General features: G+C 35.1%; 1 protein-coding gene across 5 annotated transcripts in view; it reads right to left on the bottom strand.

Moving 5' to 3' along the window:
- Positions 1 to 9,960: 9,960 nt before the first annotated feature.
- The window catches only part of Gria2 (glutamate ionotropic receptor AMPA type subunit 2), a 130,847-nt gene continuing 128,471 nt past the window's right edge, over positions 9,961 to 12,336 (bottom strand). For 3 of the 5 annotated variants that reach the window (XM_004655890.2, XM_045131114.1, XM_045131113.1), the window contains one exon: positions 9,961 to 12,294. In XM_004655890.2, coding sequence (XP_004655947.1) covers positions 12,130 to 12,294 — 165 coding nt within the window. In that variant the 3' untranslated portion in view covers positions 9,961 to 12,129. The other 2 variants (XM_045131115.1, XM_004655892.2) reach the window with 2 other exon arrangements.

Genomic DNA, 12,336 nt, shown 5'->3' with positions numbered 1-12,336 from the left:
ATGCATTTGATTTAAAATTCTTTTTGATGAAATCAGTTTGAAATAAATAGAGGATATGATCTCTACTCAAAAAATAAACTTAATTGAGAAATTTTCCCATGCAAAAAGAGGCTTAAGAGGTGCACAGTTCACACAGCTCTACTGCCAGCACTTAGGGTGCTTGTTTAGAAGGAGAACCATGAGGTTGAGGCCAGCCTGGGATACATGTGAGGTCAAAGCAAGGCTGGGTAGCATAACAAGACCTTGTTTTTATAAAATAGCAAAGAGAGACAGGGTGGGATGTATAAGACTCAAGATTCATCTGGAGTTTTTTGAAGAAAGATGACTATTTAACTGAGGAGAGAGACACTCAGATCTATTCTGGTGTGCCAACTTGTACCTTTGGTTAGCAAAAAAAAAAAAAAAAAAAAAAAAGTGCCATTTGAACTGCACATGAAGAAGGCATCTTTTGAACTAAGCAGAAAAGGAAGGCACAGGTCACCGTCTCCAATGTGTCCTCATTGGAGATAAGCAGGATAATGCAGGGACCAGAGTGTGGCGGCTAGGACCTGCTTCTGACTTCCTAGCATCCTGAACATATGCATGCTGCTTATCTTCTCCTCCTCACACACTCATTCCTTGTGCTTGCTGTAAGGCATCAGCAAAGTACAACTTGGGTCAAGCAAGCAGCATGCTTTGGGAAGATCACAAGTCTCCTGTTTCTGGAGCAGTTCGGAATGAAAGACATTCGGAGGCACAAAGACAGGAAGAATGAGTAGACAGGGTACTTCCAAGAAAGCTGCGCATGGAAAAGAGAGAGAGAGAGAGAGAGACAGAGAGAGAGAGAGAGAGACTGTCATGTAATTAGGATTCCCTGCTGCTCCACTCCAGACTCATCTGGTATCTTCTCATGTCTCGGGTTTGCTATGCAATTTTTTATCTCTTCTCCCTGAAAAAAATACCCAAAATATCTTTCTTCAACATAGTTTCTCCTTTTACATAATTGCAACTGTCCCTTGAGTCTTTCCTGAAATATATTTTTTCTGATGATTGTGGTCTATCTTGTGCCAGTGATACATTATATTACATTTGTCAGATTACATCTGCAAGTTTCCTTCCACCAGTCATACCAGATGTTTCAAAGTGGCAAGGGTTATACATTTTACTCCAGAAAATACCATCACAAAACACGCATGGCCCATATATAAAGGAGTGATCAATAAATGCTTGCTGGAAAATTACTAAACCAGTTACATCTACATCTCATATATGAGGATTGAGATGTATGCACTAGTAATGCAATTTAAGGAAGACCTTGAATGATTTGCTTGTCATATTGTACAGATCAAACACAACAATGGCAGAACCCTGTATCGCCCTGTGGTGGGGAGACTGCTGAATGACACATGCTCCTTAAGTTCCACTTGAGTCAGTAAAATACGATTATGTCAGTAGACAAAGTTTACTACGGCTCCACTGGGGACTCCAACCAAAGATACTCTAGATGTGATTCTTAGCATGAGCAGCAATGACAAACAACTTAACTAAAATGAATTATAATTCAAGGGATAGAATGTTGAGGACTCCTTGGGAATTTGGAAATTTGATCTTGTGAATGATCAAAATATAGTCATCATTTGTGTATTTATCAGTATAAATGTTGAAAGTAGAAGAAATCAATCTATAATAGGTGTTTTCCATACTTAGAAAGAAGATGTAAATGCAATTAATATTTTAGTGCAGGTAAGAAGGTTTATTTTTGTTGTGGTCATCTAGGACCAAAGGCTGACCAATATGAACTTGTCCGAAGGAGGGAGACTTTACTTAGGAACATAATGAATTCAAGTCTGAGGTCTGTCACATTCAACCACCTGTGAATATTTCTACTTATAATTTCTACTTAGGGCAAATTATGACATTTCTATTTTCTTATGTTTCATGGAACTTCAATGGATATGCTGTTAATATTTTCACTATTTCTGGGTTAAAATCATATTTATCATATAATGCATAAAATTATGTGTAATGTTTAATAAATTTTCAATATGTGTTAGCTTTTATGATGATGAGGATGTGGGGGTTGATACAAGGCCTTATCTTTTTCACAATCCTCCTGCCTCAGTCTCCCAAGTGCTAGGACTTATTACTGATATTAATAATATTAATAGCAGTAAATTCACTGGACAGTTGAACATTTCAGTTGGACTTGAGGAAATTAGTCAGAGTTCTCCATGCAGGCTTGATAAACAGCAGCACAGGGATGATCATTTATTCACAAGAAAAAAAAATGATAGTCCAGAGGTATCCTGAACAGAGTTGAGATAGAAAGAAAGTGTCCTTTCAGGATATATATGATGATATTATGTCTAGTGAGAATTTGTTTGGTGCTGCTGGTGAGAAAGTGGGATTATTCAAATAGCACTACATAAAAACAATGGGTACAAACGTAGTTTCTGTGGAGTCAGGAGTCCTGTGTTAAGCTTGGCTCTGTTTCCTCGGCAGCTCTGACCCGTCTTCAGCACAGGCAGAGCGAAAGTAGTGGTCAGTGCAACGCACTCTCTTTACTTATCAGGGTAGAAATTCCATCGCGGCTAGAGCTTAGATGTCAGGGAACTCCCTCTAGCATAAGTGACTTTTCTACCTACCACACATACAACTTTTCCATGGGGACTTCTCTAAATACCCTTTTCTCTTCATTGCATATTTAGTGCTACTTCCCAGTGGCATTTGAATGCTTGATACACAGCTACACTGTGAGTAAATGTCAGAATTTTGTATGCCCTTGTTTGGTTGCGTTGTAGAATACCCTTATAACGGCACATTACCCTGTGGCTGATCTCTTCTGCAGTGAGCGTGACAAAATGCTGACTCCGCAACCATTATAGCAGATACAAAGTATGTAACCTGTTACTGGCTGTATGACTTTGAGCAAAATGTTTAACCTCTTTGTGCCTTAGTGCCTGACACTCCATGTTTGTAAGATGAGAATAAATGAAAATAATCATGCATACCTCTCGTGTGGTGCTTGGCACAAAAAGTTTGTGCTTTTTAACTAGAAGGTATAGTATTTTTCAAAGAAGTGCTATGAACTCCAAGATGAATAAGACTATTTATGCCCTGGCTCACAATGCTTGTGCTACAATAGAAGGAAATGATATCTAAGCTAATTGCTAGAGCATGGCAGCATTGCTAGGGTCACAATTTGAACAATTAGATCAGATCAGTTTTGCTTGGAGCCCAGTGAGCATGGGGAGAAGCTGATCACACACACACACACACACACACACACACACACACACACACACACACACGAGAATTGTAACACTATCAAAAACACTGTGAGGGCTGGGGAGATGGCTTAGTGGTTAAGGAGCTTGCCTGCAAAGCCAAAGGACCTAGGTTGATTCCCCAGGACCTACGTAAGCTAGCTGCACAAGGTGGCGCATACATCTGGAATTCATTTGCAGTAGCTGGAGGCCCTGGCATGCCCATTCTCTCTCTTTCTCTCTCCTTTTCTCACTCTCTAATAAGTAAATAAAAATAAGAAGTATTTTAAAAAAACACTATAAGGCTTTTACTAAGCTATGTATGGGGAAGATGTTCTAGGGATGAATAATTAGGAAGGGGATATTAACCCAAATAACCACTGCCATGCTGATGCCTATGGATGAGAGATTACTTATGAATGAGGCACGGTCATAGAAACACGGGTAGAAGAAAGAAGGAAACACTCTGAAAGCATAGATATGTTTCCAACCGGATGTGGCAATCCCTACATTTTTGTTTTTCTACTACAGTGGGAAAGACTGCATGGAAATTGGAAAAGTTGGATAGTGAGGTGAGGAGAATAACTGATGCCTAAAGAGTGCATCACACCAATTGCACAGTTCTATGTAAGTTGTGAACCCCTATAATATAGCTTTATAACCGAGGCAGCTTAAATCACCACCTTTAGAAACATCAAACATAAAACATGACAATGTGTATCTGACATACAGACTTAAGTTATATGTTAAGCTATTTATGCCTTTATTTCAATTTTTTCATGTTTTTGAAAGAAATTTGTGTGTACATTGATAACCCTACCTTTGTAAAAATGGTTTTAATAGAGCAATTAAGCTGTGATGGGCATGTATCTTTCTTTGCTAATCTCTAAGTTGAATGAGTTTGTTTTCACCTTGAATATTTAATATACCAATAAAAATAAATGCTATTACTTTTATATATGCACATATATCCATACATACGCAAATGTAGACATATAGCAATAGCATTTAAATTACATATATATATATATATATACATATATATATATATATATATATTTGAGAGAGAGAGAGAGAGAGAGATGCAGATATAGGCAGAGAGAGAGAGAGAGAGAGAGAGAGAGAGAGAGAGAGAGAGAGAGAGAATGGGAAGGACTGGGTGCACCAGGAACTCTAGCCACTGCAAATGAACTCTAGTTGCTTGCTCCCCCTTGTGCATCTGGCTTACATGGGTCCTGGGGAGTCGAACCTGGGTTTTTTGGCTTTGCAGGCAGGTGCCTTAACAGCTAAGCTATCTCTCTACCCGCTAAACTATATTTTATTAACTATACTAATGCTTCTCCAGCTATTTCCACATAAAATTTTTCATGTAGAATTAGAAGCTTCCAGATACAAATTTAAATGCCAATGTGTATTCAAAATGATTTGTCATGATTTTAAAACATTCCTGTGTGAAGAACATTCCTATAACTCTACTAATGGTTGCTTGTACGAAAACAAAGAGACCTTTTACAGTGAGAGAAGGATGAGTGGGGATTTGGGATTCAATCCTGAATTACAGTCCTGACGTGTCCATTATGGAGTCTGTCTTGCTGGCCAGCAATTTAGCCTCTCCATGCCTCACTCAGGAGGCTGTCAGGAAAATAGTGTCCTGCATTAAACCATGTCATGCTAAAAGCTGTTTTGGTAAACCCATATTCCTCTGATTATTGAAAATATTATTCATATATTTGAGGTATGCTTTCTTTCAGATGCCCAGTGAAACACTTCTGAAATTAAAACCTGATTTTATTCCCCATTACCTGTTGTTTCTGTGACGAAAAAAATACAAAAGCTGAAAGCCAGAATAAATATGACTCTAAAAGTGTTTCCCATGTGAAGACGTTTTGATATCTAATTATAGACTATACATATTATAAATTTAAATTTGGTTAATAAAATACAAATAAATTAAAATAAAAATAATAGGGCCGTATTCTGGGCTTGGGTTTGGCTGTGTCAATTCACATGCTCAACTTAGATGGCTACTTTATTTGTTTCAAAATGCTTTTAGCCATGATAGTAAATTCTGGATAATTTAACACATCTTGCATTTGAAAATTCAGAAGATATTTTTATAATGTTATAAATAATTATTCAAATAAATACTACAACAGATGTGGAATTTTTTAATACATACATGAACATACACTCAACAACACAAACAACATTAAATTACAATGAACAGACATGTTTATCTTGTTAACACAAACAGCTGACAAGATAATGTATGTAAGATGAACATGGAAGCAATTTAAGATACAGACTAATTACAGTTATAAGTCCAAAAAATGTACTTCCATTTAAACAGAATCCTAACAGAAGATGATGGCTGCACACTGATCATCCACATTCACCCCGCTGTGAGCTAAGGCACATATATGTTAGAAGGTTGTGCAGAAATCAGTATGTAATCTATGGTCTACAAGTCCTATGAAGGTTAAGTGGTACAGATGATTGGAGGCTATGATCAATACCAATAAACCTATACTACAATGAGTTCATTCACCTGCCAGACAGGGTATAGTCTGGAGGGAGTGTGAGACAGATGTTAGAGACAAAGTAACAATACTGGGTGAGAAAGTGTCAATATTCATATTTTACAGAATTGTTTTAAGAATTTTGTCAGTAGTGTTTGTGAGACTATTTTCTTTGACATCTGAATCAACATGAAAGTACTCTGAAGTCAAGTATACACAGAAGCTTACTTTGTGAGATCCTTACAAATACATGCATATTACCACAAAATTCTTGAGCAAATGATGGTGGGGAAAAATATAAGCACACACACAAAATTTCTAAGCTGTATTATGAAGTTAAGTAAAAATAAATAGAAACGGATGTGGCAGTTAATTTGTAACTTATTGTGATTCTAACGCTTACCTTAAAGCTTTCATAGCTGCCAATACTGGTAACATAATGAGTGATAATAATAATTAAAATACTATCACATTCACTCCTAATAAATTCAATAAAACTAAGAATTCCTCCAAAACCTTTCCCATCTGAGGCAAACTACCTTCACTGAGTTTGTGACTAAATGAAAATATTATTAAATACAATGATATTGATATTAAATTTAAGCATTTGCATTAATGTATTCTGAATGGATTGTTATTGGCCAAGAAATTACAGCTTGTGGCTTTATTTTTAGTCACAGAGTGAATATAATATGCTGTTTAAATGTGGACCCAACATACTGTCAAACTGATGTGAAATCACTCTTACCCCAAAAATGGAATTTAGATACATGTAAACTGGGCAGGCGACAGAGGTTTACATCACTAAATTGTTGTATTTGTTGATGAAATTAATTTGATGTTTTTGAGAATTTAAGCAGAAATGTTGATCATATGACAACTTACACTATCTAAGCTGATTTTGAGAATAAAATATAAATCCATATTAGAGAAGAAGTTTGACCGTATCACCAGACCTGTGCTCTACATGAAAGTATTACTATCTCCAGCAAAAATTGGGTCAACAGAAATGTACTCATCACAGCATAATCCCAAACTCATGTTATGTCCATGTGAATGAAATCAAATAAGTACATGACAGGACAGTGGCTTCACATTTAACCCACAAGTAACTACTGTTCAAAATAAATTCAATAAATATTTTTTTACATTAAACGAGTAAACGGATGAATGAATAATGGATGAATGAAGATTAGACTGTTTTATGTCTCAAGATGATGATACAAATTTGGAACTGAATCCCATAAACTTTTTTTCTGTAACAAATGGCACTCTCAAGCATGGACCGATTCTTCAATCATCCTTTCCAAACGAGACAATCTTGCATTCTGTCTTTAAGAATCCTATGGTCTCCTTTCATGACTCCAAGGACGCTGTGCTAGCATCCACATCCTCCAGTTGAGGAGACAAAGAGAGGCGTGAGACAAAGGGAAGATAAAGCTAGACTCCTGGATTTGACTCCCTCCCAAGAGTTTAATCCACTCCCCCACATTCCAATTTACAGTAAAATGAAATTGGCACATTAACCTGAAAGGAAAAAAAAAAGAAAGAAAGAAAAGTGACTAAATTTATTCAGCGAATTCAGGCATAACCAATTAAATAATACTGAGTTTCTGTATATTCATAAAGAAATTTGGCTGTGAAATACCAAAATTATTTTATGTAATTATATATACCTAGTGGAAGAGATAAGGAACAACTAGAAATGATGGATGGTTGACTGGAAATAGGGAACTGGTTAGTGCTCACTGCAAAGTAGCTTTGAAAAGGAATTCTGATGAATGGACATTTAAATGCAGCTCTTTTACTGCTTCATTCAACAGCCTAGCGTGTCCTTTTGAAGCTTGGTATGTGGCAGAACTTTCTAAGTATGTGGAGGAATGCAACAATTTGGCAAGCTTTGGATCAGAGTATGTGAGTGATGAGAAAACAGATCTTAGCAGGGTGTGTTTTTATTTTATTTGAGAAATTCCTAAGTCATTTATGACAGTTGTTAAAGAGATTTTGAAATTGTCAGCCTCATTGTTGGGAAAATGAACTGCATTCAAAGTGCCCTTAAAGCCAAAATCTTTGATAAGAGACAAGCCAGAAATATATGGGTAACATAAAAGTGGGGAGGGCAGGGGCTGGGAGAACACGGTGATCGGAGGTAGACAAGGTCATACCACTTTAAGTTTAATATATGTAAAATGGCAGCTGTACTCAGGGGCATGACCAGAAGTCAATGGTAAAGCAAGAATGTAATGAACAGAGACAGGATATAAAACACATGCAGATTTTGAGTGACCTGGATTGCTGTAGGCACTTTGCTATTTCCATTGGATCTTAGAATGTTTTGGTTAGCTGTCATGGTTACATAAATATTCATGAAACTTCATGTACTTGGTTTGCTATGTGCTGTCTATGAGTTGTGGTTTTCAAACAGAGTAAGTATAATTTACTGAGTAGCTCATAAAATTTCCAATGTTGTGGCTGAGCCAAAGCAGCCTGTTAAAACACTTCTTAAAAAAGTTTTAACACAACTTTTCCAAACCATCTACGGCTCCCTTAATTTTCGGTGAGAATTCCACGCTGACTTGTGCGTACTTACCCATCTGTTATGCTGGTGATTGACAAGAACCAGTTTTAAGGGTCAGAGCTAGGCTCCACGTATAAGGCCATTGGATCTTTTTGATATTTCCATTAATAAGCTTCTTGTGAGTTCATTCATAAAATATTTGTGAAGTTTATCCAATGTACTTTCCAAAGTTAATGATGTATTGTTAATAATCCATAAATTACACATTAATGCTGATAAGGTAAAACGCTTTTTCTTTAACTAATTCGATCAAAACACCTAATTTCATTTACAATGGTCTAGCTACCTAATCTATCTGTCTAACTATGCCTGAGTTGTACTTCCTTCTACATGAAAGACTACTTATGGATTGATTTTATATATATATGTGTGTGTGTGTGTGTGTGTGTGTGTGTGTGTGTGTGTGTGTCTGTGTGTGTGTGTGTGTGTATTCAGCTTTATCAGTAGAAAGCAAATACATTCCATACTACAGGTGATTCTTGAAATATTTGTTTATATTTGAGAGTGAGCACATGTACCTCTAGGGTGTGGTGAGGTAGATTAAAGAATAAAATAAAGAGAATAAATTCCATTGTTTTGTAGTCTAATAAATTTCACTGAGTTTTTAAAAAATGTAATTAAGGTGTTGTACTGGAGATCATTATTCAGAACTCTCATATTGTTTATATTTCTCTTCATTTGCTCAATATACTACCATGACCACAAAAATATTTACAGTGGTTGCAGATTTGAAAGTTAAAAATATTGCATTTTAAGGAGATGCACCCCCATATTAATGTGGTAAATGTTAATGAAATTTAAATATAGAAAAGTTTAAAATAATATACAACTAAAATAGGATATCTTATGGTATATCTAGGTTGGATTTAGTAACTATTAAAATGTCTTACATTATAAAAATATTCCTTCACTAAAACAATAAATAGACAAACTTTTAGTCATGTCATAGAATTTTTAAATAACCATTCTGCTCATTAACGTGACTACCAGATGAAGTCAGCACATGATAGGATCACTGGTCATCATAACTTATGTTTCATACCCACAGAGTATATCATAACATGAGTGAGTGACTTAATTAAAAGCCATGCTTTTCCATGATCCTAAAGACTTAATGACTATAAACATGGAATACCAGACTTACTAATCTTTTTAATTTACACAAAAAGATATTTTGGTTTTATTCTATTTGTACTTAGCTGACATAGAAACTGAGCAAAGATGTCTTCCTTCTCTAGAAACAGATGGGTTTATTTGGAAATATGTTGATACACTATTTTGTTTCTCATTATTATTAACTTGAAGTACTAGTAATTGAAAACCAAAAAAAATAAAGATCTTGGCTTTTTGTAAGAACATATTTTATGTATGATTGAAGTTTTTACAACACTCCGAAAAAGCCATCCGATGTTAGATTTAAAAATAAAATCAAAAGCATTTTCTGACATAGTACACATGAAAAATTGGTAATTCCAATATCTTCAATAGAAGTCGTAGAAAGTGTGTGTCTCCTTGGAGCTCGACACTCATTTAACACAGCAGAAGATAAGGTACTATACTGTAAACAAAAAGTACAGTAAAGGACAGTTGTAAATTTACATAAGAATATTCATAAACATTTTGGTCTTTCCATAACAGTTTTTATATAAAATGAATAAAAAACCTTTAGACAGCTGTCATCATTCTCGTTTCACCACTTATCACTTATATGCACACAGACATATCTATATAGCAATATACTTATGCACCATTACATGGATATTGGACGATGATTACTGCTTGTAACTGAGATGTGCATTATCCAATCAACATTATCCATAGTTGAAGTACTCTTACATTATGTATTCTTGTCATGTTGTAGCTATAAAAACATGAAAATATAACTTTACATTATTTCAATTATTTACACTAGTTCAAGCTTGACAGAGAAAAATTGATAAGCTCAGTTTTTGGAAGAGTAGGCCCAGAGGTACAATAAATAGCATTGATTGTATATAGTCTTTTTTGTTGTTTTTAAAAACTCATTTTAAGTAAAATATGGAAAAAAATTAGTCTGCAATTTGGTCATTCTAGCATTTATTATTAAAACTTAAAGTGTACCTCTAACATCCCTGATGAGGAGAAATGCACTAAAGTTATATTATAGTTTCTTGGAATTTGTAATCAAGTGAAGGATATCATAAAACCACATGTCAATATGTTTAAGTGTGTGGTTACTGTGAAATCCTACACTCTCCCTTCCCTTCATGGGGGCTAACCAGTATGAATGTTTCAAAATCACTTGGTAAGATACCGTGCATGATGGGAAGGTTTAAAGAAAAATTAAGAATATAAATGTTAATATTAATTAGTGGATATAAACCCAAATTAATGTCATTTGGATGGCTTTGATGGAAGTAAAAGCTATTTGTGAAGGTAAAGATATATCCCTTAAATTTATCAGCTAGATAAATATAATCTCTTTCCTCAAAAGTTACAGAAATGTAACCTATCCATACTGGACTTATTGAAATAGTCATTCCATCTGAGGAATGATTTTATTCAGGTTGATTTTTTTTTTATGAATGGAAATGGGAAGAAGCAATCTTGAAGGTGACTAAAAGTATCTAAAATATTCACCAGTGATAAGGTTTATGTCAGTTCATCATTTTAACTGAAACTTTACATTTAATTTTGGGAACTCGGCCAATAGGCAACTATCTGAAAAGGCTACTTTCCAGGCACTTCTGACTTCATTTATCATGGACAGTGCTTTTCTGTAAGCTCAGTACTTTAAAATGGAATCTGACATATTCTGATCTTTAGTTTTATATTTGTATTTATTAAATCTATAAGCATTTATCTATGTAGAGTAAATGCTTTTTTATTAACATATATTTTATTATGTATAATATGGCATTTGACAGACAAAAAATACGGTTTAGATATATATTATTTAGGGGCAATTCCTACTTGAAAAATGAGATATGCTGTGCTTTTTAATGGGGGGGCACTTTCTTGGGACCCTAATGATTTAGCAGCAGTATCTTTAACTTACTGGATTTATGACCAAACTGTAGCTAAGCAAAATTAATTGGACCACTTGCAAATAAAACAATAGAAAAATGTTTATTTCAAATGTCAAGCATTGCCAAGTAGTTTTATATTAACACCAAATGTTAAAGGATAGGATACATTAAAGTTTTAATAACAATATTAAATTACAAGGCTGGAATCTTATCTGTTTTCTTCCCTCAACATTTACATATTTGGCTTTGAAAAAAAAAACTGAACTGATACCATGATCCTCTTTGTTTTTCCCAATAACTTCCCATTCAGATTAATTGTTTATGTCCTATCCAACCAGTATGGAAGCAAATTTATTATTTAAAAGCCAGTTTGTTTGTGAAAATACCTAAAAATATTTTTTTTAATTTTAAATGTTTTTTTTTCTTTTTCTTATAAAACATGTCACATCTTGATGCAGGTGATGTCAAGTGTGCTTAAGTCATTATGAATCAAGAGACTAACAGTAGTGGCTGCAGAAACAGGTTTGTCGTCTGTACAAAGACTTCACTTAAAGGACAGTATTTCCATGTCAGCTGTGCATGTCCACCACGCTTGTCTGTAACTCAGAGTAGAAAAGGATGGTTTGAACGCATCATTCCTTACAACTCGAGGTGAACTCCACATATTTAAGAATTCTTGGCTGAAAGAAAAGCCTTCAAGATACCGGATGCCTCTCACCACTTTGACCATAAACATACAAGGAAACCATTGTGTAAGGCACTCAGAAGGTTCCTATCAATCAGGAGAGATCAGTCACACTGACATTCATTCCCATGCCAGGACTCACGTAAGGGACAGCATGCACTGCTTTGGGAAATTCTGGAGTCATAACACGTCCATTTTCTCCAGTACTTCCTGTAATTGACAGCCTTGCCTTGCTCCTCATGGCATCACTCAAGGTCATCTTAAATGAGAGAGGAGGGAAAGAAAGAAAAAAGAACAGGTC

This window comes from Jaculus jaculus, chromosome 12 (assembly GCF_020740685.1).
Source record: "Jaculus jaculus isolate mJacJac1 chromosome 12, mJacJac1.mat.Y.cur, whole genome shotgun sequence".
NCBI classification, from domain to species: Eukaryota; Metazoa; Chordata; class Mammalia; order Rodentia; family Dipodidae; genus Jaculus; species Jaculus jaculus.
The sequence above is the reverse complement of the archived record's forward strand: the minus strand, read 5'-3'. Positions and strand labels throughout refer to the sequence as shown.